This window comes from Pseudorca crassidens, chromosome 17 (genome assembly GCF_039906515.1).
Source record: "Pseudorca crassidens isolate mPseCra1 chromosome 17, mPseCra1.hap1, whole genome shotgun sequence".
Classification (NCBI taxonomy): Eukaryota; Metazoa; Chordata; class Mammalia; order Artiodactyla; family Delphinidae; genus Pseudorca; species Pseudorca crassidens.
This window is the reverse complement of record NC_090312.1, coordinates 62609804-62637530: the sequence shown is the minus strand read 5'-3', so window position 1 is coordinate 62637530 and position 27727 is coordinate 62609804. Positions and strand designations below refer to the sequence as shown.

The 27727-nt window shown below is 45.3% G+C and overlaps 1 protein-coding gene across 2 annotated transcripts; it reads right to left on the bottom strand.

Moving 5' to 3' along the window:
* Window positions 1-21523: 21523 nt before the first annotated feature.
* HEY1 (hes related family bHLH transcription factor with YRPW motif 1) lies at window positions 21524-25525 on the bottom strand. 2 transcript variants are annotated; one of them, XM_067712007.1, is made up of 5 exons: window positions 25094-25525; window positions 24748-24823; window positions 24515-24598; window positions 24148-24229; window positions 21524-23258 (listed from the first exon to the last, which is right to left on the bottom strand). In XM_067712007.1, exons 1-5 carry the CDS (start codon window positions 25180-25182, stop codon window positions 22675-22677), a joined length of 915 nt encoding a protein of 304 aa, XP_067568108.1. In that variant the 5' UTR covers window positions 25183-25525; the 3' UTR covers window positions 21524-22674. The 2 variants fall into 2 exon arrangements, with proteins under 2 accessions (XP_067568108.1, XP_067568109.1); XM_067712008.1 differs by lacking the exons at window positions 24148-24229; window positions 24515-24598; window positions 24748-24823; window positions 25094-25525 and adding an exon at window positions 23719-24131.
* Window positions 25526-27727: the final 2202 nt, after the last annotated feature.

Sequence of the window (27727 nt, the reverse complement as noted above, 5' to 3'; positions counted from 1 at the left end):
CCTATTCCCCCATGCTTTTGAATAAACTAGAGTGCACTATATATTTATCAGAATTTGTTCAGAAAACATGAGGAGTATGAAATGCCTCTCAGCTCTTTAAGTTTACGGGGGCCAGGAGTTACAAAAACAGAGAGTATGTGGGATTGGTAAAAAGAGAAAGAAATCCTGCAGGTGGTTAGAGAGTAGCTGGGAAGGGCCCTGTTTAAAGATAATGCGATGTTGGGACTGTCAAGTTCCATTAGCAAAAGCGAGTGAAGAGAAACTTCCGCACAACTGCTAAAAAGAGGTCAGAAGCCAGAAGAAGTTTGGCAAGCGCTGAGCCTGGAGCGAGTCCTGTGTGGGAACTGCAGGATGCTCCGGGCAAAGGACAATGGCAGGAGGAACCATTCTCAGTGTTCCCTGGTGGAAACGCACCTCGCTGCCATTCTGAGAAACAGAAAACACGGCTGCAGGGGCTTCGGGTTTGGGGTCAGCACTCTGAGCAGGGATCACCCACGCTGTCCTTCTGAAGAGCTTCTTTGGGCTTCCTGAAATCACGTGGTTGCTGCTTGGGACCCCCCCAGGGAGGATAGAGCTGTGCTGGCCGAGACACAAGAGAAGCTGTAGGCTGGTAAGCAGTGCTGGACAGTGGTGGTGTTTACCGAGAGCCACAGAGAGAATAGCAGGTTAGCCAGCATCACAGCTGCCTCGTCGATTTTAAATCCACCCACAGACAGACCATGGTTGAGCATTAGGCAGTACCTGTCCCCAGTAATAATTGCTGTTATATCAGGAAATCCATGAAGCGGTTGGCTAAATATAATGCGTCCATCTAGAGCTGTGCTATCCAATATGGCAGCCACAGTGTCACATGTGGATATTTAAATTAATTTAAATTAAATATAATTAAAAATTAATTTCCTCCATCACTCTAGCCACATCTTATGTGCTCAGTAGCCACATGTGACTAGTGGCTACTGTACTGTACAGTGCAAATATAGAACACTTCCTTCAGCATTACAGAAAGTTTTGTGGAACTTGTTGAAGCCAACGTTGATATATTAATAGAGCCAAATACAAGAGGCTTATGCGTTTTTAAGACAACATACAAGAACTCAATGAATGTTTGTGCTGGCACCTGGCTGTTTTGAGCTAAGCCTCCTGGGCCTCCAGGTGTACCAATTTATACTCCTTTGCCAGGAATGTTTGAGAAGCATCGCATAGTGGTCAGTCGGCACCTAGAACACTGCATCTGACATCCCTTACATACTGCTTATCAGGTCTGTGAACCAGAGGAGAAGCCAGATTTTGAGATAAAGACTGCTCTCTTGGGCTTCCCTGGTGGCGCAGTGGTTGAGAGTCCGCCTGCCGATGCAGGGGACACAAGTTCGAGCCCCGGTCTGGGAAGATCCCACATGCCGTGGAGCGGCTGGGCCCGTGAGCCATGGCCGCTGAGCCTGCGCGTCCGGAGCCTGTGCTCCACAATGGGAGAGGCCACAACAGTGAGAGGGCCGCGTGCCACAAAAAAAAAAAAAAAAAAAAAAAAGACTGTTCTCTTGGGCTCCTTCTGCTTGTAAGCAGCTTCTTGCCCATAGGTAATAATTAGCTACTCCCAGAAGCAGTAAAGTAAATTTAAAAAAATATCCTCCACCCCAGGTCTTCAAGACCCAGTAGTCATCTCTCTCTTTCCATCCTTTGTCTGAGCCAGATCAACTGATGGAGAGTCACAGGCAGGATTACCCAGTTCCCCCCAACTTGAAGATAGGCAAAAAGGGGCAAATGTTTGTAACTCAAGTTTTCTTTCCAGAGTAATTTTAGCATTTATTAGTCATTGTGTGCTCTAGAATACATGGGTGTCTCTAAGGACCTCCTGCTTCCTGTGGCTGATGTTTTAACCTCCACCCCACCTTGGTGAGGTTCATGCAGCTTGAGAAGAATGCTCTCTAGCTCAACAATTGACTATATCTTAAGCACAATAAGTCGATCTTTTAAAAAAAATGGGGCTGAAAGTCAAACCTTGTAAAATAATTCAGACATTTTATAGTGTTGTTCTGATTACATACAATTCCCACGAGAAGGGAAGTACCTTTAAAATAAGGACTATTCAATACTAGTACAGGATTTCCTCTTGTTGTTGATAATTTCCTCCTAACAGAAGACATGACACAGTCCAAACCAAATTCAAAGGAGGTGTCCAGAGACAACGCGGCATCTACGTTCCTCGGGGAACATTGTTCAATCTAATTGATGTTTTCCTTGCAAAGCAATAGTGAGTGCAACTATTTTTATCCAGAACAGAATAAGTTCCCCCTTAATCTTATGATGCCCCCACCCCCAACTTGTTTTATATGTAGTCAGAATCACAGCGTGTACCTTTCCAAAGTCAACGTTTCCATGAAATGTTATAAACAATAGGCAAATTTAAATGCCAAACTATGTTCTCACTCAGCAGGCAAACCTTTACCAGCCATAGAGTCTTGAATTGTGGAAATTCTGGTTCAGCCGTTGCATTTCCAGTGGATTCTATCTTCTCAGCAGGAGTGATGCCCAGAAAAGGGTCCTCAACTTCTGTGAAGTTAAATACCTTCCTCTTTGCTGGAATAATGACACGTGTTATGTACAAATCAGTTGAAGTCACCTGTGGAAGCTGACGCCTTTAGTTACATACGGTCGAGTTCTCTAAACAGACAATAAACCTTGATTGTTGTATATACAACGGCAGTAAATCAGTAAGCACATTTTGGCAGAACATTCTTCCAATTTCCTCCCTCCAGCCAAAGGCACAATTCGACCTTCACAATTTGGCCAGACTTTCTAGAAATAAACGAAGGTTTGTCTTTTGTCCAATTACATAAACATACCTAATGCAGAAGATGGTTCCTACATGAGGATGAATTAGATAAAAGCTATGATTATGAAAAATAAAACTGCCTAGAAGGGGGGAAATGTCACAAAACAGTAATAAGAAACCTATAAGATCCCCTCATCACACGGACTTTTGGAATTTTAGCATGAGAACTTCATACAATGTGAGGGCACCGGTCAGCATAGCCCAGAGCTCAGCTACAGGCATTCAAGAAATGAATACATGAAGAATGAACATATAATCTAATTAATTGTCATGGTAATATTCAATATTATATGTTTTCCAGGTCACACCAGCAATCTGATGGCTGAAATAAATTCACAGTAAGAGTGACCAAAACTATTTCTTTAGCTTCATTTGTTCTCACTACCATGTATGTAAAAGTTAAGAAGGTGGGCTTATAATCCAGACAGATCAGGTTAGAATTCCTACTCCAGTACTCGCAAGCTGTGTGTTATTCTTGGGCACGTTGCTTACTTTCTCTGGAGACGGTTTCCTCATCTGTAGAGCAGCTATAATCATAGAACCTACTTTACTGTGATGTGAACTTTAAAAGAGAGACTGGGTGTAGATACCTGGCCCATGGTAATCATACACTACTATAAATGATTACAGTATTATAAATATTTATTATTAAACTACTGCCATATCATCATCATTATTATTATTCTGTCGTTGTCATCTTGTGCTAATTGTGGTTGTTACTCTCAAGCCCAATTCCCCGCGGCTAGTTTCTTTTAGTGGCCCAGGGATAGCTCACAATTTCTTCTGCCCTCAAGATGACATTTTCCTCTTCTCTTACTAAACAGCTGCTACCAAAGTTGTCCGCACTGCCTCAAAGCTGCCAAGACCACAGAAGCATCATGTCTTTCCTGCATCCTTTCCAGATGCTTTGTGCTCAGAAGGCTTCCTTGGGGGCGGGGTAGGGGGGAGGCGTGGGGGCAGGGAGGGCTAGCTCTATTCTCCATCGGGCTTTGACAGTGACCTGTGGAGAAAATACCCTTCATCACCAATCACACTGGGCTGTAGCTCAGCCTGGGGTTCTCAGTGCCACTGCAGGCATTTTAGCAAAACGCCTTTTTAATTTTCAGGACCCTCTTTATTGCAGGTCCTGGCACGGGTCCTTGGGGACTGGCCTGGAAAAGAAAATCTAGATGACAGACACCACTCTGTGATCAAAGCAAACCCCATCCCCCCACTGCCGTGTTCCAAGGCTGGTTGTCCTTGTTTCTGTCAGTTCCATCTTCCCTTGAGTTCTTCCCAGAAGTCACCCGAGTCCTTCCTGTAACTACGTTTCCCCAGATAAGCACAGACCTGACTGCATTTTGGGGCACAGCCAGTCGGGGGACCCAGACTGAGGCCTGTCCCCCCATCCCAGCCCCGCCGCAGAAGTGAAGAGCAACGCTTCAAGCCTTGAATTATTTGCCCAAAGCATCATTAAATACCACATGGTAAAATACCAAAGAGCTAGCCCAGATCCCCGCACAGACTGTGGAGGGTTTCAGCAAGTGCCGGGGGTCACGAAGTCCCAGCATCCACCTCTGATTTTTCCTCTGGTCCTCACTGCCAAGTGCCTGCATGTGTTGCATGCTTGTGGCAAGCCCAGTGTAAACAAACAGAAACACGGGGCCGTTCAGGTGGCTGTCCTAAAGCTGCAGACAGCCCTGTAAGGAGCTGCAGGCATGTACCCCTACACTTCATCAACTCTGATGGCGACACGGGAGGATGACCACAAACACACCAAAAGATAACATTTTCCTGTGCCGTTTTAACTTGATTTGGCCCAATGCTCCTCATTGTTTGGTAGTCTGGGTCTTTTCTTTCTGTTTGTTAGTTTTGAATTTTGTTTCTTTGCTGTTAAATATGCTGAGAAACAATCTTCTTTATCTTATTGCCCTGAGCATCCTTGGAGGTCACCCCGCCCCCCCAGAGGGGAGGAGAGGAGTATTGTTTTGTTTTGTTTTGTTCCTAAACTCTACAAATAATAGAAGAAATGATATTGTTTGTATTGGGTGCACCTGCTTCCCTAAACCAGGGTGAGGTGTTTTGTTTTTTTTTCCTCTCCACCCCCTCTCTCCTTTTATCTTGACTGGGCGTCCTTTGTTGTTTGGTGGGAATTTGAGTGGCTCCTGCTTTCTTAGGGAACTTCCTATCCCAGGGAATTCAGAGATTCTCCCCAGGGGCCCCCAGAGACTGTATTGTTTTATTCCCCCACCCCATACCCTCCCATTTCACATAAACACGCACCCAAACACACAAGATATTTTTATAAAGGAGCAAAAGAAACACAGTCCTGAAAAGGTTTCCTGCATGTGTGCTGTGTGTGTCTGTGAATGTGTTTTTACACAAGTATGTGCATGTTACAAAAAAGGAGAATGGAAATATGTATGGTTTCCTATGTGCATTCTCTCTAAACTTGACTACAACAGAAGTTAAATACAGGAATTTCTTCTTTTGCTTCCTTTGCTTTTCTCCAAGTTACAGGACAGCCCCAGCTGATCAGCAGCTCGACACCCCCTCCTCTTTGTCCCATGACCTTCTTTCCCCAGGACCAGTCTCAGCCCCTAGTTGCAGGGGGGTCACTGGACAGCACCTACCAAAAAACCCACAGTGCAGGGAGAAATGCACTCAGCCCAGCTGGTTCCATTTTGTAAGTCTCTGGATAACGAGAATCATGCCCTTTTTCATCTTTGGCCCTCCAGCTCCTGGCAAAGAGCCTCACGCATAGGACATGCTCAGTAAATATTTGTAGAATGAATGTGGCATGACATGACTTTGGGCAAGCCACTTCGCAGCTCTAGCTCTGATTTTCTCTTCAATAAATAGGAGTCGATTTCTTGAATTTTTTCTAACGTTATTATGATTCTCTTTGTCTAAAATGGATTTGGAGTTGTCTCTTTACAATAGTTAGGATTAGACACATGTAATAGAAAACAAAAGTTAAGTAGTATCTTAGATAAGTTGAAATTCTCCTCTCATGTAAAAGAATTCCAAAGGTGGGCAGTTCAGGACTCCAAGATGTCATCGGGGACCCAGGCTGCCATCTTCTGCCTTGTCATCCTCAGTCCAAGAGAGATGCCACCATGTCCTCCTTTCAGATGAGTGGGAGGAGGAAGTGTAGGAAGACAAAGGGCCTCTTTCACAGCTGAGCCCAAATGAAGTACTGTCCTCGAAATCCCACTCACCATTTTGCTTATATCTCATTGGCCACAATTTAGTCACATGCCCAACCCGACCTGCAAGGAGGTATATACATTCGCTTAGCTGGACACAATATTGCCCCAAATAAACACCAGGATTGTATTACTAAGGAAGAAAAGGAGAATGGATATTGGTGTCAAGTAGCAATCTTGCTACGTTATTCAACATTGTTTGGCCTGATTTCATCCTGAAGTAGCTGTTCCCCTTTTTTAACTACCTACCCCTTCTTTGAGACCTTAAAGGTTTCCCAAATCCTGATGACATTTTCACTAGTCCTTGAAAAATGAGCAAGAGAATTGGTATTTTTCAAATGCTAAATTTATAATTAAATGCATTTGGCTTAAAGGACTGCCCTTTATTTGTGATTATTTTCATTCTTTCTCTCACACGGAAATTTGCTTTTTTCATGAAATGTTGTTTATGGAAGACGATAGTTTGTTTTTATTAATGCCTTTACTTTGAAAAATAAAAATTTTGAACTCTATGTCAGTCATCTGATTGTTTTGTAAACTGTTTTTTTTATATTGAAGTATAGTTGATTTAGAATGTTGTGTTCATTCCTGCTATATAGCAAAGTGATTCAGTTATACATATATATAAATTTTCATATTCTCTTCCATTATGGTTTATCTCAGGATATTGAATATAGTTCCCGGGACATACAATAGGACCTTGTTGTTTATCCATTCTCTATGTAATAGTTTGAATCTGATAACCCTAAACTCCCTGTCCATCCCTCCCTCATCCCCTCTCCCCCTTGGCAACCACAAGTCTGTTCTCTATGTGCGTGAGCCTGTTTCTGTTTCATAAATAGGTTCATTTGTGTCATATTTTAGGTTCCACATGTAAGTGATATCATATGGTATTTGTCTTTCTCTTTCCGACTTACTTCACTTAGTATGAAAATCTCTAGGTCCATCCATGTTGCTGCAAATGGCATTATTTCACTCTTATTTATGGCTGAGTGTATAAACTGGTTTTGTAAATTCAGAAGTCTAAGAGCATTGCCTTAGATCATTTCCTTAGTTCTCTCCCCAACCTCCATCTTCTGAGGACAGAGGGTTGAGTATATTAAACTAGAAAAACTTCAGGCACGTGAGTCTGTACCCCATCAATAATAGTAGAGAAGTAGAGAACAGAGGTGTAGTTCATTCAAGAGGAACATCAGCCTTCTGAATTCTTTTTTTTTCTTTTTTTTTAATTGAAGTATAGTTGATTTACAATGTCGAGTTAGTTTCAGGTGTACAGTACAGTGATTCAGTTATACATTCATATATATATATATATATATTCTTTTTCAGATTAACATTTTCACACTACTATATATAAAATAGATAACCAATAAGGACCTACTGAATAGCCCGGGGAACTCTATTTTGTAATAACCTATAAGGGAAAATAATCTGAAGAAGAATCTAAACCTTCTCAGCTCTTGATATCAAGGGAACCTTGGAAGAGTGCTGTCCTCAGTATGCACAAGCGAGGGCCTGACTCCTGGACTCTGCCAGTTGGAGTTCAAACACCGCCCCCAGAAAGTACCAGCCGAGTAATATTAAACTTAACCTCTTTATGACTAATTTTTAAAATCTATAAAATGAGGATAATAATAGAATCCCTTGAATGATTTTTCTGAGGATTAAATTAGAAAATATACAGAAAGAGCTTAGCATGGTGCCTGATACATAGGCTATAGTCCATAAATGTCACTTATTTTCATAGGATTTGATTGAGCTATGAATAACTTAAAAGCCAAAATTATTAATGGCTTAAACACAGAAATGTTTGGTTTTCTCTCATGCAATCAAAGTCCAGAGGTAGTCAATCCAGAGCATAACTGGAGTAGCAGTTCCTCAAACATCAAGGACCAGATCCTTCTCTCTTTTTGCTTCACCACCCCTAGCTTGTCGCCTGGCCTGAAGATCCAGGATGGTGCTGGAGCTCCAGCCATCACACCCACAAGCAAAAAGCAGAAGAGGCATAGAAGACTGCAATTCTACCTTTACTTTCAAAAATCCTGCACAGCACTTCTGCTTCCAGCACCTTGAATAGAGTTGAGTCCCATGATGACGCCTAGCTAAAGTGGAAGCTTAAGACGGGGCGCATTGCTGTCCTGCATAAAAATTGAGATCCCGTTAATAAAGAAGGAGAGAATGAATGGTGTGGTTGGCGTGCAGTCATCTTTGCCTCAGATATAATGGTCATTGATGTTGTTGTTGTTATTACAGAAGACAGGACTCTGGGAAAGGGGAGTGGGTGGGAGCCAGAGACCCTGAATGTCACCACCATCACAGGGGATGAGTGCAATTACAGGAACAAGAAGAATCCTGAAGGAGTGACAGGAACAGACGTCCCAGAATCCTCTAGTACTAGTTACCTCCATGGACCTCCAGGTTTTCAACAAGCCCTCTCCCCCCACCCAAATCTAATTCAGTAGATTGGGATCGGCCCAGATCATCTCTGTTTTTACCAAGCACCGCAGGTGACTGATGCAGCTGGCCCGTGTACCAGTCTGTTTCATGGGTGGATTATGTCTCCATTGGACGTACTTGTAGGATTTCTGCTTCTATAGAGGTACAATGTTATGGCTGACCCTGGGCCATGGGAAGGGGAAGGGGAGTGGTTATAGAAGATTCTGACATTTCTACCCCCCTCAACATTCACTTAGAGATCCAATGTTTCAACTGAATTAGAATATACGTATGCACCATTTTATTCAATTTCAAAATAGCTTGATCTAATTAAATTGCTCAGTGTCCAACATAAACCAGCAAGAACATATAAATACCGTAATTAATGTAAAGATGTGTTTCCTTCACAGCCATTGACTGTGTCATGTCTAGAAACCACGTGGTTAGAGATGGGGCAGAAGAGAGGTTTCACAGCTGCAGATCAGCAGGCAGAGTTCATTGTCTTTGGAAGAGAGCCAAGTTCCATATCGACAGAAAAATGAAAGTTCGTTCAACCCACAGGAAATATCATTGAAAATCAGTGTTGACGATGAGGCCCAGAGTTTATCTCCCACCCACTCTCTTTGATTGCTGGACCGGTCCACTGCTTTTTTTCCTTTTTTAATTGAGGTATCGTTGTTGTACAATGTTGTGTTAGTTTCTACTGTACAGAGAAGTGGAGTTCCCCGTGCTGTACAGCAGGTTCTCATTAGTTATCTATTTTATACATATTAGTGTATATATGTCAATCCCAATCTCCCAGTTCATCCCACCACCACCCCAGTCTGCTGCTCTTAAACAAGCTTCCTGGGTAAAGGGGTAAAGGCCCAAAGTCTGCCACCTGCTTGGTTGTTCTCTGATCAGTTCACAAGCAGCCTCCCTTTCAGTGACTGGCCTCTCCCTCCTTACCTGAGTACTTTGCCCCAGCCCCATATCACTCTCCTCTCATCTTCCTAAAGCAGCAATTAACAACTTTGGCTGTAGTTTTTTTTTTGAATCGCGTGGAGGATTTTTTTAGATACTAATGCCACCTCGAGAGCTTCTGATTTAACTGGTCTGGGTGTGGATTGACCATTGGGAGTTTCTCAGTCTCCCCAGGTGACTCTTGCAAAGTTGAGATCCATTGTCCTAGCATCATTAACAGGAAATTACCATGTATTCAGATTTTTACTGAAGTTTCCAGCGTTAGGAAGGCATAGTTATGGCAGAAGGTGAAAAACAACTTCAAAATCAAATTTAAATACATTGTGTACTTTAAAAAAAATTTAAAAAACAACAGCAAAAAAAAAAACTTATTCTGTCCTCTCCCTTAGGAAATTCTTCCTGGCTGGAGAGAGATTAACACCAGCTACAAATTAACTTCATCTCCGCAGGTCCCTCTCCTCCCTTTCAAGTCTCTTTCCTCCCCACCCTAGCACCCTGCATCCAGTTCTGGCATTTCTGTATACACAGTATAAGTGGTGCTCCCGAAACCATATGCACGAGTTTGTGTGAGGTTAATAAAATGCCCCAGATCAGCCTCCACAGCTGGCCAGCTGGGGATCTAGGAACCAGGCTATGCCATCCAACACATTCCACCTGGTAGTGACTTAATGCTCCAGCTAGAATACAGAGAGGGATCATTCTGGACGTTCTGGCCAACTAGGACTTTCAGGACTACAGCTGGGATTACAGGCTCTCCAGGTGGCTGGCCACCCTTCTTCCACCAGATCTGGAGGGATTGGACAGGATCACCCAGGAAACCCTCTGACTCCCAACATTCCAAGATGAGGTGCTCGCCATTCCCTGATCGGTCGGCCCAGCTCCAGTGTCCTCCCACAACCCCACTGCAGGAGCTAAGAACTTCAGGTGGCCCAGGTGAAAATGAGAGATGAGCAGACAGAAGAGGGGAATTGGATGCTATGCTCTGTTAGGAAGAGTGCGTCTAGACCAGCGCTCCTCACCTTTCATGGCCAAACAAACCCACTACTGTGTTCCATACACCAAAAGAAAACCTCTCCTATGTGGAATTTGCTGTTCCTTGAAGGCCACCCAGATCAGACTGCAAATAACTTGTTAAATAAGTTTGTTTGTTTCTTGCTTCTTCCTGACACCCCTATGGTATGCCAGACACTGCGCTAGGTGCTTTACACACATGTTAAAATATATATGCTTCAGTTGAGGCATAATTCAAGTTTTTAAGTGTTTATCTCAGCAAAATTTGATTCAAATGGGGCAGCACCAAACCAGGAGTGGCTAGGGGCACTCCACCCACAGGAGCTCAGGAGACACTTGTATAGAGAAAGTAAGGAAATTAACGATTGGCTATAGTTTAAACCTTGTTGGTATTTGTGATGGTCCTTAAGTTTCGATTTCTTTACCTTGAGGCAGTTACAGGCTTAGGCTTTGGTTGGCTTGTAGACCACCAAAACATGAGAGCTACTTCAGTCTAATGGCTTCCTTGTTTAATTAATTTAATATACAGTATCCCTATTCATCCTCGTAGCAACCTCATGAAGAAGGTTCTGTTATCATCCCATTTCTCAGGTAAAGACTGAGGTTCAAAAAGTCTAAGTAACTTGCCCAGCGTTGCAGCTGGTAATCTGGAATTGAACCAGATTTAATTCCAGATACTTCTCTATATAATAAAAGGATTTCAGGCTTAAGGCCATCTGGATATTAAAGCTTTTGGGGCTGTGTGATATTGTGATTTATAATAAGAGATATATGTTTGGTCTTCATCCCTGTTTCTGGCACAGACCTCCTGAAACGCTTGGAATTTCCTAAGTGGTAAGTATGATAAAGGTCTCTTTTGAAAGCCCCTTTCAACCACACCCAAAGTTATGTGAATAAGAAGAATTTGGAAAGCCCCTAAGGATAGGTGCCCGTTGCCAGGGGGACCAATCAAGCGATTTGAGAGTTGGGACTTTCAGTCCCATCCCCAGACCTCCAAGGAGGGTAGAAAGGGCTGGAGATTAAGTTCTATCAATGGCCAATGATTTAATCAATCACACCTCTGTCATGAACCCATAAAACCCCAAAAGGATAGAGCTCAGAGAGTGCCTTGTTGGTGAACACATCCACATGCCGGCGGCTGGCACACCCCAGTTCCAAGGGGACAGAAAGTCCTCCATTTGAGACCCTCCTGGACCTCACCCTTTGCACCTCCATACCTTTTCATCTGGCCGTTCATCTGTATCTTATATAATATGCTTTATAATAAACCGGTAAATGTAAGTAAATATCTCTCTGAGTGCTGTGAGCTGCTCTAGCAAATTAATTGAACCTAAGGAGAAGGTTTTGGGAACAGAATCTCCAATCTGTAGCCAGTTGGTCAGAAGCACACAGAGCACAGGCATCTGAAGTGGGGGGAGGCGGGCACTGAGCAGCTTTGTGGGACTGAGCCCCTAACCTGTGGAATCTGACACTATCTCCAGGCAAACTGTGTCAGAATTGAGTTCAATTGTAGGACACCCAGTCAGTATCCACTGAGAGTCGGAAAATCGCTTGGTGGTGTGGAAAAAACCCACATCAGAGACGGCACACTCCACAGAACAATTTTGAGAAACTCTCTCTACCATATTTTAAAATTGATACCTAAAATTTTTCCTAAGTTTAAGTAGTGGCAAAAAAATTGCAATTTTCACGGTGTAAGGTTGATGTCTAATAAAATGTTAAAGGCAGCCAATGAAAGCTAAATTCCATAATGACTTTATATCAGCCATCATCTTTTATGGAAATACTAGAACAATTTCCTCTTGGACAGTGGGAAATATTATTTCATTCCTTTTTCTCTTTGAATTCCTATTGCCATTTCACGTCCCCACAGAATTTTATCCTAGTAACATTTTTATGTTTGAAAGTATTTTCTTGCTCTTATCATAGTTATTTCTAATAGAGATATGTACATCAATTTAATTTTTCTTTTAGTTTTTTATTTCTTGTGACCATTAGGCTGTAAGTAATAGAAAGAAGGGAGGAAGGAAGAAAGGAAAGAATTGTGAGAGGGAAGAAAGGAAGAAAGGAAACAAGGAAAGAAAACTCTGGCTTGAGTTATTACAATTATTAGTACTGTACAATTAATCAAATAGTATTTTGATAAATTTATTATTAAAAGTAAAATGTTATTGAATGTGCATCTCTTCTTAATAAAATAAATAGAACTTTTTTCCCCCAAGTAGTTCATGTATAAATGAATGAATATTGCCAGAAATCACATTCTGATGACCCATCATCAAAATTATTAGTAATGTTCCAGGAGCTAACGATTTAGGTCAGTCTTCATTTTGATGAAAGTGAAGAATTGTGAAGTACCTACCTTTCAAAAATATTTGTTACATAGTCATTAGTTCTCTTCCCAATTCTGGGAAATATACTAAAAAAGATTTACCAAGCCTCATTGAGGAGCTATTAATTATACCAATGTCTCTTCTATTAGAGGGACCTAAGGGATGAGCATTGGAAATAACTGAAAAGAACTATTTGAGTTTCACTACGTGAAAGGGGAAAGACAGTCACTGTAGCATCCACATGTCTTGCCAATGCTTTGCGCTTACCCTACTCTTTGGAGAGGGATTCAGTCTTGGACGGTATTTTGAGAATGGAAGAGGCAAGGTCATTATATGATCATTGGAATCATTCCCACCACCTTCTCAATATTTCTAAATTCAAGTCATGTTAACATGAACCAAAACACCCTATTTTATAGGCCGTGTTTCACCCACAACCAAGAATATGTGTAAGACAGGTAGAAACAGAAAGCCAATGGTGAGTTTATAGCTCCTCAATTATCACTAGGGGACAATTCCTGAAACCAAGTGTCAAAACTGTCCCTTTGGTTGGTGCCTTGTAAGTTTCTGTGTCCACAGATTCGGGATGGGTGAGGGTATGGCTTTCTTCTGTAATATAGGGGAAAGCCCACGGTGGGCATGGAAGGGAGAAGATCAAACTTGTAAGTCAAGAATTGCATACATGTGATGGTTTAGCATTCAGACATTGATGCTTATAAAACAGCTGTAACCATGTAACTGTCACCCTTGGAAAGTCTTACAAAACCTAGTCTGTTTCCTACCTGAAGCTCTTTAACATCCAGGCAACTAGCTTCTGCTTCATTGCCCTCTGTGCCGGGCAGCGCATCTTCTCTCAGAGCAGTCTGTTCCATTTTCAGGCTTCTGAAGTCAATAGAAAGCATCAGAGGAGACCACCTACCAAACTGAAATCAATCAGTTGATAAATTGAGTTTGTGTATTTAAAAAATAATGGACTATTTATTTATTTATTTATTTTCAGCTGCGTTGGGTCTTCGTTGCTGCATGCGGGCTTTCTCTAGCTGCGGTGAGCAGGAGCTACTCTTCATTGTGGTGCACGGGCTTCTCACTGCACTGTCTTCTCTTGTTGCAAGGCACGGGCTCTAGGTGCACGGGCTCAGTAGTTGTGGCTTGCAGGCTCTAGAGCGCAGGCTCAGCAGTTGTGGCACACGGGCTTAGTTGCTCCGTGGCATGTGGGATCTCCCCAGACCAGGGCTCAAACCCGTGTCCCTTGCATTGGCAGGCGGATTCTTAACCACTGCGCCACCACGGAAGCCCAAAAAATAATGAACTTCTGATATACCATTGAATCCTAGCTTTGCCTCTTAACAATTGGATGATTTTGGACAAGTGTCTTCACCTTGCAAAATCTCACTTTCCTCATCTGCATAAGAGAAAATAATGCTGACTTTTCAGAGTAACCAGTCTAAAAATATCAATGTATGAAAAGCCCCTAGCCCAGTGCCTGGAATATTGTAAACACTGAGTAAAGAATTGCTCTCATTCAACCAATTCCTGAGCCTTCTAATTGTCCCATCATCCAGCTCACGTTTCTCTTGCTGTTCTAGCAGACAGAGGAACACTTGGTCAAGTAACCTGCTGCAGGACAGATGCATGATTCTGCAGTGTCCCTCCACTTCCCATGGCCCAGCAGCATAAGCGTTTTCAAAAAGAATGGGGATACAGAAGGCAGGGTTTATTGTTTGTGAAATCTTATTCACAAAGAGTGAATGAGAACAGGTGCTTTTCCTTTTTGGAAGTGCTCCAAACGACCATGTTAATCGTTTGTCTTAAAATTTTGCCCTGTATTAACATTAAACTCACTGGTTCATAGTACAGAAAATCTATCTTCTCTTTAAAAAGATCCAGTCTCCTAGAATCTCTTCCTGAAATGGAAACATTTCACTGTTCCCTCAAATCACCAGCACTGGCGTGGCAATCCCGCGCATAAGCTCCTTTCCTTGGCTGGGGTCTCATTCCTTTGACTACATGTGCACTTCTCCACTGAGTGAGGGACAACGAATAAACAATTTTTTAAATAATAACTGCCGTCAACCATATCCTGACAAATCTCCTTCTGCTTTCTCTTAACGACATCTTGAATAGACCAAACAACTTTCTTGTCACTTTCCGGGAATGAAGTTCAGTCCACTTTAAAATGCCAATCATCTCCTTTCTCATTAGCAACTCATCCCCCATCTCATCATCAGCTCAATTGTGGGAAACTGGCAGGGGAGGGGGCAGCTCAGGGAAGGAGGGGGGGCACCATCTGCCCTTGGGCCTCTCTTCCTCCTTTAGCACCTTGGAAGGTGGGAGTGGGGTTCATGTTCCAGGCAAGTTCTGGTTCTAGAATTCCTCCACCCCTTACCTTCCCAAGGTTGACAAGTCAGCGGGAGGGGCAGGCACCCATGTTCTCTCTGTGGCTCTATTGATTCCCCTCAGCAGAGTCCTCTGCTGATGTGATGCTTTCCAAATAGATGACGTGCATGGTATCTGGGGGGAGATGTTCAGCTTCACCTTAATCCCCTCTGTTTCCAAGAACCCCAGCCCATGCAGAAGGAGGCAGCTCAGCTCTATCCACCTTCAGGCCTGACAGTGGTCCAAGCCCCAAACCCACTTTCTTTGAATCCTGTAGCCTCATTTAGCCACTGCAATCCCCTGTGAAACCTTTCAACTCACCTACACCCACAGGGAGGGGAGAGAAAGGCCCCACTAGGCCAGCTCCTCACAGTGGTAATCATTTTCTTTCTCATGCTCTCTCCATCCTCTTAGGTAAGCTGGGATGGGGTCAGTGATGGAGCTATTGTTGAACATGGCAGGGATAGTTTGACTTCCTATTAAAAACCCTGAAGGAGGTATTGGGCCAAAAGTGGTTTTCGGTTCTTTAGAATGTAAGGTATTTACTGCTTCTGTGCCCTCAGCAGGAAAAACTACACCCAAGATCCTGCTACAAACCATTGCTATTTGATGGTCAGAATCAAAGTCAAGAATGAAAGTCCCCTTCCCGTCACAACCCTACATTGTCTCTGCCCGTGTGAGGATATGGGTCTCCACCTGAGAACCACTGGCCTCTGCTTTCGTAAGACTCACTCTTTACATACTCAAAATATGAGTGAAAATAGTTTACCTACTATTCCTCCAGCCCCCAACTTATCCCAGACTCTGATAGTTTAGTTCATTTAACCTTGTCACATTTCGTCTAAATATTTTATCTGTGTTGCTCTTCTGTGGGGCCTAGGTGGATGCAGTCTGTTCACGTAACAGAACTTCTTTTTTCTCCACTTCTATAAATGCAGATGCGGTACTTCCCCACCCCAAAAGGTTGGGCTAAAACGTGGCAAGATCAAAAATACTGAGACCCCTTAACTGGAGAGAAGGTGGAGGTGAAGGTGAATTAAGAACTAAATGCTTTTGGGGGGAAGAGAAGGGTCTTTTATATATATATATATATATATATGAATGTTTATTGAGTGCTTACTATGTGCCCAGCATTTTTTATGTACTTTATATATACATTAAATACCACATGTGAAACTCACAAGACAGCAGTAAGTTACAATTATACTCCCATTTTACAGATGAGGAAACTGAGTCACAGATTGTTTACACAAGCGTCAGAACAGGGATCTGGCTCCCGCGTTGGCTCTTGACTGCCACATTGAGTCATCACGGAATAGAGAGTCACAGGAGTTGGGAAAGGATACCTTTGCCAATGTGATCCAGGAAGGCCCCTCTGAGCAGTGACATGGGGTTGTGACCCGAACAAGAAGGAGCTATCTGCCAAGACCCAGGAGAAGCATTCCAGGGAGAAGGAACACAAGGGGCCAAGGCCCCAGGGAGGAGAAAAAGTTATTTTGCTCCAGGTAACAGGCAGGGGCAGAGAGAAAGGCAGAGAGTGGCATGGCAACAAACGGAGGGGTGGGCTGGCCAGATAAGAGTAGGGTCTTTTGTGGGGAATCTCAAAAAGGTGACCAATGTCCCCCCAAACCCACTAAGCACACTCCAAAAAGGAAATAGACTTGAAGAATGATATTTGAGTTAGATTTTTAAGCAGAATTTTATAATAGTGAAGAGAAAATACGTGAAACATGAAATTCCCTTCCCTGGTAGTTTTTAAAATAAATGGTTGGGGTGGGGAATAGGGGGGATAGAGACATATCTGTTTGGATCTGTTTTGTTCCACTTCTTAGTGATAACAAAAAGGGGAGTTAGATTCACTCATTCATTCAACAAATATTTGAGTCCCTCCTACATGCCAGTCACTGTTTGACAGTCTGTAGAAGTGAACAAACCAGGCAAAACAGACAGTAAACAGACAATCAATGAAATATATATTCTGTCAGATAATGCTAAGTACTGTGGAGAAAAACAAAGAGGAAAGGGAAGCAAGGGTGGCAGGAACAGGCGATGAGGGGGTAAAGGGGGGATGTTTTAAGTAGGGTCCTAAGGGAAGACTGCAAGGGAAGGTGACCTTTGAGTAGAGCCCCAAGTAGATGACAGGTTACAGGAAGATAAGCAGATAGCTGGGGGAAGAACATTCCAGGCAGAGGGAAAAGCCGGTGCAAAGGCCTGGAGGTGAGCGCATGCTTGGCAAGTGCTAGCAACAGCACAGTGCAATGTGGCTGGGGCAGAGTGACGGAGGGGCGGGTGGTAGGAAATGAGGTCAAAGAGGATGATTCAGGGCTCAAATATGTCCTCCTTTAACTTATGATTCAATTCCGCATGCATGAAACGTTCCTACACACCAGAGACAAAACCATGCCCTCAGGGGAGAGATTAACAACAACAATGAAACATAAATAAATAAAAGTAGCTACAGAAAATTTTCAGTCATCAACTCTCTCTCGGGTATCAGCCTGTCTCTTTCTGCCTAACATGGTGTTTTCGAGTCTCTTCTGCTAAATCAAGCCATAGACCACCTAGCAACTGCCTATGAATGATTAAGAGTTTCAAATTCAGGCACAGTCTTTTCACTTGAATATATGTCAAACCCAACACAAAGCACTTAATGAAAAATATGAACAGAATAGTAAATAGGATGGGAAATGTGACAACATAACCCTGAAGCAGCGGGATATCATAGCCTATTAGCACAAAATCCAGAAACCTCCCGTGTTCCCCAGACCCATCTCTCCACAATTGTTTACCTCCGGGTTTCTCTGGGACTTGTGGGCCTGGGGAAACAGTTCTGACGCAAATGCATGTCAGTACCTGCAGACAATTCAGAAAGGCCTGGGTTTCTCCTTCTTTGCTTCTTTCTCCCCTCTCCCTGCCCCACCCCAGAGCAGAACACTAAAGCATCCGAGTGAAAAGCCCTGCAGCTCATCAAGATCAAGACAGGCATTATATTTCAAGTTGAGGTTCAAAACAGCTTGCTCTTTGCCAGGACTTCTTTCTCCCTGAAATCAGATGGCGCCTCTGAGGACTTCAGTGTCCTGAGTCAAAAGCAAGGTACACACCCGCTCTTTCATTGAAGGCCACCAGGCTGAGACCCCATCTTCATCCTCGGTCAAGTGAACACAAGGACCAAGTGGAGAGCACCTTCAGAAGAGGTTCCTGTGAAGGGTCCAGGCTTAGAATAAAAGGAATGATTTCAGTTTCTCTCTTCTTGTGGAAATATGACAACCCAGAAATAATTTTTAAAATCTCTGCCCCTTATCTTTACATAAGACCACCTACATCTGCCTAATTACTGAACTGTTTAGTTTATGTCAGGTGACTATTTCTCCATTAAGCATATCCATAGGCCATGCATGACAAAGACACTGTATTAGAAAAGTTTCGCCCTCAGAGAGCCTTTCAGATTAGAGCCCTTAGATGAGAGTAGGCTGCTACCCACTGACCCAGTCTTGCTGGAAGACAGTTTTCCGTGAATTAGTAACCAACCTACATAAATTGGGCAATTTCACATAAAAATCTAAAATTGGAGATGCTCTTGAAAACTTGAAAGATCTGGCAACGCTGGACCAAAATTCCTACGTAGAAACAACTGGTGTGACCCTTCAGACAGAAAGCGAGGGGAGCACATGCCCCCTGGGTCAGCACCCACTGTCTGATACCCCTGCATCCTTCCCCATTAGTGCCTTTCCCTGGGAGTATGCACCTGGGACCCCCCCCCCCCATCTAGTCCAACCACTTTATGGGACAGATGAGGAAAGCAGGGTCCAGAGAATTTTAAATGACTTACCTAAGGTCACTCAATCAGATAAAAGCAGAGCAGGAACCAGAATTCGGGTCTCCTTCCCAAGACACCCCCATTCCCTGGAGCTCCAGTTTTGAAAGAAATTGTGCTCTATTTGAAGCAGCTTCTCAAATGATATTAGCTCTGAAGTTATTTTAATTATAAATCACCGGTGCAATCTAATGAAGACATCAAAGCTGTGATACTGGTATAGACGAGAAGGGCTGGGGAAAAGTACAACTAGGAGATATAACGCTTTCTGAGGGATTTAAAATGTAAGTAATCTATATTGAAAATATCATGATTTTTGTGACTGAGTGCAACAAAGAAAAGCTGAATAAAAGTCACATCCTAATTGAACTATACTGAATAAATTAGCAATGATACGTCTTGGATTATTTTTCTCTCTAAATCTAAAAAAGATTTAGACTGAGAGGTTTTTCTAAAGCATGAATTCTGCCCACCTATCTTTCATGTCATTAATTCATGGTAATGTATATATAATGAAGATAATGGGTAATTATTGAGGACTTTCAAGATTCTTTATAAGTGATATTATTTTCTCCATAAGGTAGATTTACAGGCCAACCTAAAAACATCTTGTTTACATGGGTAGAAGTATTACAAATGTATATATAATATAAAAGTATAGGGCTTCCCTGGTGGCGCAGTGGTTAAGAGTCCGCCTGCCGATATAGGGAACACGGGTTCGTGCCCCGGTCCGGGAAGATCCCACATGCCGCCGAGCGGCTGGGCCCGTGAGCCATGGCCGCTGAGCCTGCGCGTCCAGAGCCTGTGCTCCGCAACGGGAAGGGCCACAGCAGTGAGAGGCCCGCATACCGGGAAAAAAAAAAAAAAAAAAAAGTATGGTAGCACTAATGACCCTGATGTTTTCATCCTACCTCAACTCAGAATAGAAATGAGAATTTTTCTACATTTATTTTTCTACATACCACTGGCTTATCATCATAACTCCATTCTCTTTCCCAGGAAGCTCAGACTCCATCTCCACGATCTCCAGAAACCTGTCACCTTGAAGAGGTTTAAAAAGAAACCAAAATATTTCTTCCTGTACGGGGTCTTAGTTCCCAGACCAGGGATGGAACCCAGGCCCCCAGCAGTGAAAGGGCCAAGTCCTAACCACTGGACCACCAGGGAATTCTCACCCAAAATATTTCTTTGGAAAACTATGTAATCTTGAAAATGACCCCCCCATCCCCCTTCCAAAAAAAGAAAAAATTACTAACCAGCTGGTGACATAGGGGTCATTGATATGACAAGTGGAACGTGCCACACGTTTACGGTTGCACAGTGCTTCCAGCAGGGCCGGTAAAATGAGAGGCTTTCTTTCTTTCCTACCACATTAGCAGCCATCTAAACCTGGGTGCCACAGAGAGCATCTAAGACAGTCTAAGCACAATGCTGTTCAGTAACGCTGTAATGCCATGTGAAATCCCGGCTGCTAAAATTACACTGACACTTGGCAGAAATTATCATCACACTTCCCATCACAGCATTATGACAGGCAGAAAGAGTGTCTGCGTGGTACAGGCAGCGCTCAGAGCAGAACCGAGGGCACACAGAGAAGGGTTGAGTGGCAGCTAGCCTTTGAAACCCACAATCAGAAAAATGCCGCAGTCTCCATCCATCCCCTTCCTAGGGACCCAGATGTCACTGCTAAAGTTCAAAGTCCCAACTTCGCTTTGCCTTCATTTCTTAATCAGAGGAGGGAGGAAGAGTTCAGTGGCCAGGCAAAGAAAAGGAAGGCTCTATTTCATCCACAGAGTGGCTTTTCTCCTTCTGCTCTCTACCCACCCTCAGGATCAAGGCAAATTCCTTCGGAGCTAGGAGACCCCTTAATTGGCAGAAGGACGACTTTTAAAGCAACGGGAAGGCACTCCTCTCCCCAGAGGCCAAGATTACTGCCTCTGTTCTGGCAGGGGTTTGTTCTAACCTCAAGCACGTGTCTGCTTCCTCACTACACAGAGAAGGAGTCAAATGCAACTAAAGGGTTAAACAAATGCCTTGGAAACCAGACAAGGAAAGACTCCTGGAGCCATGCAGGTGCGGAATTACAGCCTGCAATCGCTCACCAGGCCTCAGATTCCCGGGCTCAGAATTAGCAAGGTTTGGCTTTTCTTGTTTTGCCATTAAAAAAAAAAAAAGAAAAGAAAGAAATTTAATATTCTGTTCCCCCTGCATAGAACTGAGCACACAGTAGATGTCCTCAGTAAATATTTGTTGAACGGTCAACACGGTTTTATAATTTCATCAGAGTTCTCTCCCACCCTGCAACTACCAGTCTGATTTGAGGTTTCTGGTCCATAGACGGCCAGTTTAGGGCCAGATCATCTGACGTAACAGCTAGAGGACTATGTCCCCTTATGGGAGTCACACCAAAGCTCTGCACCATAATGAAGTCACCTTATTCAAAATCACAAACACCAAGAACAATGAGATTATTAAACATAAGAAAACTGATGACCAGGCAAAATGAAAATGAGAGACAATTTATCTCATCTTAGCCAATAGAGGGAATGGCTAAAGTATGTAAGACATATACTGGAGAAGAATTTGTTCTTTTTTATTTAGTCACAACACATCAGTACAACAGAGGTCAAACCCAGTTCAGTGGAGGTTGTTTAAACTACACCTGCTAAAGGAATAAACCTGTAAAATGATGCTTTAATAGCCCAAATCAAATTAAACCAAATAGAAGGCAGCAAAGCCCTTTTAAGTATCTCAATAACCACATTTCCATGCACCAAAAAGGAAAACACAACATAAAAATTTCCAGTGAAAAGAAAATATGGCAGCTCCAGGAAGAATTAGGTTATACATTTAACAGGTTCCACTGGACTATTCCATTGACCACTTGCACACCATGATCACTTATCCATGTTGACATCTGTGAACTTGAGATCTGTGAACTTAAAAATTCATTGCATTGCTTGGGGCTGGTAAATGCAGACATATTCTACGCAAATCATCTTCTGTCTCTTCCCTGCCAACTCCAAATGGGGACCTCTCCTAACCAAGTCCTGGTAGACGACAGCAATTGGTCATTCAGATTCAGGGGCCCTGACGGTTTGTACATTCACCCTACTGCTGTAGGAAGCAGAGGATTAGCTAGTCTTCTTTCTTGGATAAAGCTGATCATCTGATTTGTCAACGCTTTATTCAGAAATATAAAATTCGATATAGCCCCCCCAAAAAAGAATATCATTTATACAACACCTTAACTGTCAAAATATTAACAAATAGCGTCATGTTAACGTTGAGCATAGTGGTTTGTAAAATTAATTCTAAAAAGAGACTGTATACAAGGAGAAAAACCGACCAAAAATACTAAATGTTAAAATTCCCAAAACTTTGAGGCAAAATGGAATCATTCTTAGACAGATAGGTTTACAAAGTAAATTAGGCACAGTCCAAACCTATCACCAATTTGTTGGTTTATATTCACTATTTCAATTTAACGTCTGGAACAAAATTTAACAACTAGTTTTTAAAAACTGCTAATACATGACATGATAAAAAAAAAATTAAAAAAGAAAAAGTGAACCAACAAACCTTTCGTCTTTCAACAAAATTTATCTGAAAGTGTACCTTCTTCCTTTTTATTTTACTGATGACTTTAAGGTGATGTTGGCAACAGCCCAGCTCAGCTGGGATATTAAGCTTTCCCTTCCCTCATTCTACAGCATCAGTTCTTTAAAAAGCTCCAATCTCCGTCCCCCAAGGTCTATAGGGTTTGCCAAGGTTTGCTGCCTGTGTGGGTGCCGAAGGGCTCAGTGCATTGGGAGAGAGTAAGTGGAAGGAGCCAAAAGAGAAGGGGAAGGCCGACAGGGAGGCCACTGAGGAGAGCAGAGGCGGCGAGAGTTTGGAGGCGGAGGTGACCACGGGGAGCACCGGTCCAAGGCTGCCGCTAGGGGGCGCCCGCAAAGCCGACGCCTCCGGATGTGCCGTGGCCAACCTGCCCTGGTGGTGGGGTTCCGTGGGCGAGGCCGTGGTGCCAGTGTTCCCGTGGCCATTCTGGGGCAGCAACAGGGGGTGCGCGACGTGCGGGTGATGTCCGAAAGCACTCCCCCAGGGAATGTGTCCAAGGCCTGCGTGAGCGCCGCTTGCCGCTTCCCGCTGGGAGGCATAGTTGTTCAGATGTGAGACCAGTCGAACTCGAAGCGGGTCCGTGGCATCTAGTCCTTCAATGATGCTCAGGTAACGGGCGACTTCTGCCAGGCATTCCCGAAACCCCAAACTCCGATAGTCCATAGCAAGGGCGTGCGCGTCAAAATAGCCTGGGGAAACGAACAAAAGAAAAACCTCAGAGCTTTGCTCATTTCCCGCATTTCTTCAATCCCAAAGGCAGCCCTTCCTGGCAAATATCTACATCCTTTTTTAAAAAAAAAACGGCATTCACGGGCTCTTCTGAAAGTCCAAATATTTGGGAGTCGACCAAAATCTTTGCATTAATCAACATGAGAAGTATGTCTTTGCTAATGCAAGTTCAAAGCCCAGTTAGAGACTGCCAAGCAGAAATTGGAATTATACCCTACCGGCAGATGAAACTATGTTCATTCCTTTCATGTTTTCCCTCAACAACAACAAAAAATACATCAAGGACAGAAAAACCACAGAGTAGTGAAATTCATTAGACACACAGATGTAAGTTATCATCATGGAGCTTTTAGGCACTTGGTCCAGAGTAAAGCATTTTTCCGGCTGGAGACAGACACACAGACCTCCTCTGTCTCCCACCTTCCTTTGGGTTTTCTCTACTTAACCACAACAGGTTTCTTTCCTCAACAGTCATGTGGCAGCTTATTCTTTAAGAATCTTGTATATGAAATTAAGAGCATATACTTAAAAAAGATCTTTTTCTCAGAAAGGTTAACAAACAATTGTGGTTTGAGCTACCTGATCAGAGCTGTCACAGCTTCAGGGCACCTCACCCATAATAGGTATTTTCCAAAAGAAGGTGCATACGCTTAATTTGCAGAGGGCTGGGGTGATGAATTCACTGGAGAAAAACCTATGCTCACGTGAAAATACACTGACAGGCAACCCGACACACCACACACCGTTCTCTCCCCACCCCCAAAGCACACAGTAAAAATAAGACAGCGACTGCACCAATCCTGGCCATCGGTGGCTGTTCACTCTTCCCCCACCGGACTAGAGATGTACCTTTCCCTCCTGCAGTGTGCAGCATTTTCAGGTGATCCACCGTCATCTGCAGGATCTCGGCTTTTTCTAGCTTGGCAGATCCCTAGAGAAGAGAACAACAACAACAACAAAAACGGATTTGGCACCAAGTGCTTTTGGGGAACAACTTAAAATATATATGCACATATATGCTGTGTAAACCATAAAAGTACAGACAACAGCAAAATAAATTATCTTCCAAAATATGCTGGACTCTGTATGAATTCATTTCCTCCGCACAAACAACGCAGTTATTTTCCAAGGCACGGGTAAGGTTTAGATTAATGAGGGGAAGAATTCTGAAGGCGTGGATAGCTACACGGAGAGCTCTATCTACTTTCACCATTACCTGCTTCTCAAAAGCACTGGGTACCAGCCTCCTCAGCTCAGACAAACTGTTATTGATCCGATCTCGTCGGCGCTTCTCAATGATCTGTAGAAAGCAGGCAAAACAAAGGGGGACATTTCCATTCCGACTGTAAATTCCAAAGTGAAGAAAGGTGGTTTTTCCCGTTAATTAATAAAACAAAACAACCCCCGCCCCCCCCCCCAAAAAAAAGGGTGCACTGTAAAGAGACTCACGCCTCTCCGTCTTTTCCTGGCCAAGATCTGTGAAGATGTAGTTGGGGACATGGAACCTAGAGCCGAACTCAAGTTCCTAAATGGGGGGTGGGGGGGACAGGAATCGCCGTTAAGCGAGAGGAGGTGATCTGAGGGGTCGCCCCCACGCCCTCCCCGTACTCAGATTTTTTTTTTGGCAACTTGGTCTTCAAGAGCCTCCGGGGTCTTCACCCGGGGTGGAGGCCTGCCGGAGATGCGCGGAGGTCAGTGCAGGGCGCCGGCGTGCCCCGGGCCCTTGGGCGCTGTCACCGAGGCCAGCCGGCGCTCGCCTCCCGCTCCCGTTCCCGCTCCGCCGCCGCCAACTCACCCATTCTCATCCGCACTCTCCTTTTCCACCTCGATGGTCTCGTCCAGCTCGCTATCGGAGGAGCTGTACTCGGGGTGGGCTCGCTTCATGCTGGCTACGCGGGGTATCCGGGGGAGGGTCGGCGCGGCGGGCAGGGAGGAGTTAACTGCAGCGGCGCCTCTCCGCGCTCGGCTGCTCGCGCTCCGCACACACTGGTCCGGCTCACTCTCTGCCTCCGGTTAAAACTCAACCATCCCTTTCCCACGCTGCGCCCCTTCCCAGGGCCCTGGGGAGGGCGGAGGAGTAGAGGGGGCGGGCAAGGGGGCGGACGGGCGGGGCGTCGGCTCCCGGGCAACAGCCTTCCCTTGGCCAATCCGGCTTCTCGCTCCACTGATTGGCAGCCACTCAGGGGCGGGGTGGGGGCGAGGCCAAGGGCGAGGGCGAACCCCGCGCCCGCCCTCGGCGCCCGCCCCTGCCCGGCGGCGGTGTGTCGGCTCCACAGGGGCTCTGTCGGGCCTCCGCTGGGGGGAAGGAGGAGGCGCGGGCGGCGGTGGGCCGGCGGCGAGCAGGCTGCGGAGGCCGGGCCGGGACACAAGCCGGTCGGCGGCCGCGGCCCCGCCCCGCCCCGCGCGCCCCGATTGGGCTGGCCGCACGCCAGGGCCGCGCCTGCAGCGCCGCCGGTGAGCCGCACGCGCCGCGGGCCGTGGGAAAGTGCCGGCGCCGCGGCCGCCAGCCAATCCGGGCGGCCGACGGCGGCGGCGGCGACGGCGGCCGCGCTGGCGGCGGCGGAGGTGGTGGTGGCGGCGCTGGGCGTCCGCATGAATGGAGAAGAATGCGCAGGCGGGGGAGCGGGGCCGGGAGGGCGCGCCGGCGGGGCTGGGCGGCCGCGGGCCCGGCCCCCCGTGTGAACCTGTAATCGGAGCCTGGGCGCCGGGCGGCCCCGGAAGCCACCGCCCTGCGCCGAGGTAAATCTCCGCTGCGGGCCCGCCGTATACGGCGGCGGGAGCCGCGCGCCTCCGGCAAAGCCAGGCCCGATGCACCTGGCCGGGCGGCGCGCCGGGCGTTCCGCGGAGGGTGCAGGGAGCCGGGAGAGCGGCCGCCGGGACGCCATTCACTGTGGCCACCAGCCCAGGGCCCCGGGCGCATGCAGGGGAACATGTGGTTTCAGAGAATGTTCTTTTTCGGTTTCTGGAGCTATGTCCTGACTAGCAGACGGTCTCGCTTCCGCAGGGGCTTCCCAGTCTCCAGGATGGAATGAATTCCCCTGTGCATCTAATGTCCGGGGAGAGGGAGCGCTTGTTTTCTCGGCTGACTTGGGGGGGTGGGGGTAGGGAGGAGGCCCCTGGGGATTTTTTTTTTTTTTCCAGGCGTTGGCGGCCAGATCTTGTCAGCGGGCGACAGGGTGGCGGGACTGAGTATTTGCGTCTGAGGCTGCCCTTGCTGAGGGGATGCAAGTCTCTAATTCCTAGACGCACACGCGCAACCCACACACATCCGGCCTAGGTGGTGGCGTGGCGTGTACTGAGTGCTACGTGCAAGTCCTCGAGAAGATAAATGTTTTAAAAATATATATTGTGTATCTCGGGCCGGTTCCTGATTTGTAGAAACAGCTGGGTGGTTTTTTTGAATTTAGAAATCCAGGCTTCTCTATCCCTGACAAAGGAGCAGAGCTGTTCGTACTCCTCTGAAGTCCACTCTTGTGGCTGCTGTCAGTGAGGGAACGCTTGATAAATATTGTTGAGGATAACAGAAATATGCTCACTTTGAAGATTGCTTGTCCGTTTCTATCCCTCCTTATTATTGATCTCAATGCCATCTTAATGCATTTTGGACGCCGCACAATGAGTGGCCTGAGCCTAATATGGACGTTGGTTTCTCAGCCTCTCACCCCCACACACACATTATGCCACTTCCTGAACCTCTTATTCCACTAAACCTTCACCTCCAGCCCCTCAGTCCTTCCCAAGGGCCTCCTCTGCTTCCCTGTCTAGGCTGGGTCCCTCCATCAGCCAACTGGGATTTGTTTTTTCTGGTGTCCCAGGCATCCTTGCTCCCTGGTATTCCACCAGAGTCCACTTGTCAGTTGTCCCCCTGAGGATAATCCCACTATCTGCTTTCTCTGCTCTTGGCACAGGTAACAGAGCTCTCTGGGGTCTGCTATAATCACAAAACCAGAAGTTCAGCCTCCTATTCTTATTTCCATCCTCCCCAATCTTCCATCAAGAATATCATTGCCACCTGCCTCTTCCCTCCCAGAAGCTGGTGGTCCAGGCACAGGAAACCATCCACCCACTCCCCTCTGCCTTCCAGAAGTTTCTCTGACTTGCAGTTTCTTCCTCCAAAGTGACAGGCCACCCTGCCCCAGAAATCAGTGTGTCCACTACCCCGCTGTGGTTCTGTAAATTTTCCCAGCCTCCAGAATCTACAGTGAGTCAGCCTTTCCTGCCTTGGCCCGTTTCTGCTGCCTTGTCGAGGTGTGGACAAGCTGCAGATAGGTGGGGGAGAGGAAGAGACAAAGTGAGGTTGAGGATTCCTCACCCGCATTGGTACCTAAACAAAGTATTTCTCCCATACTCAGCATTACTTTTCGGTCAAAATTGAGGTCTACGTTAAAATTATCCATTTCATGTGCTTCTGAATGTTGACTCTCCTTCG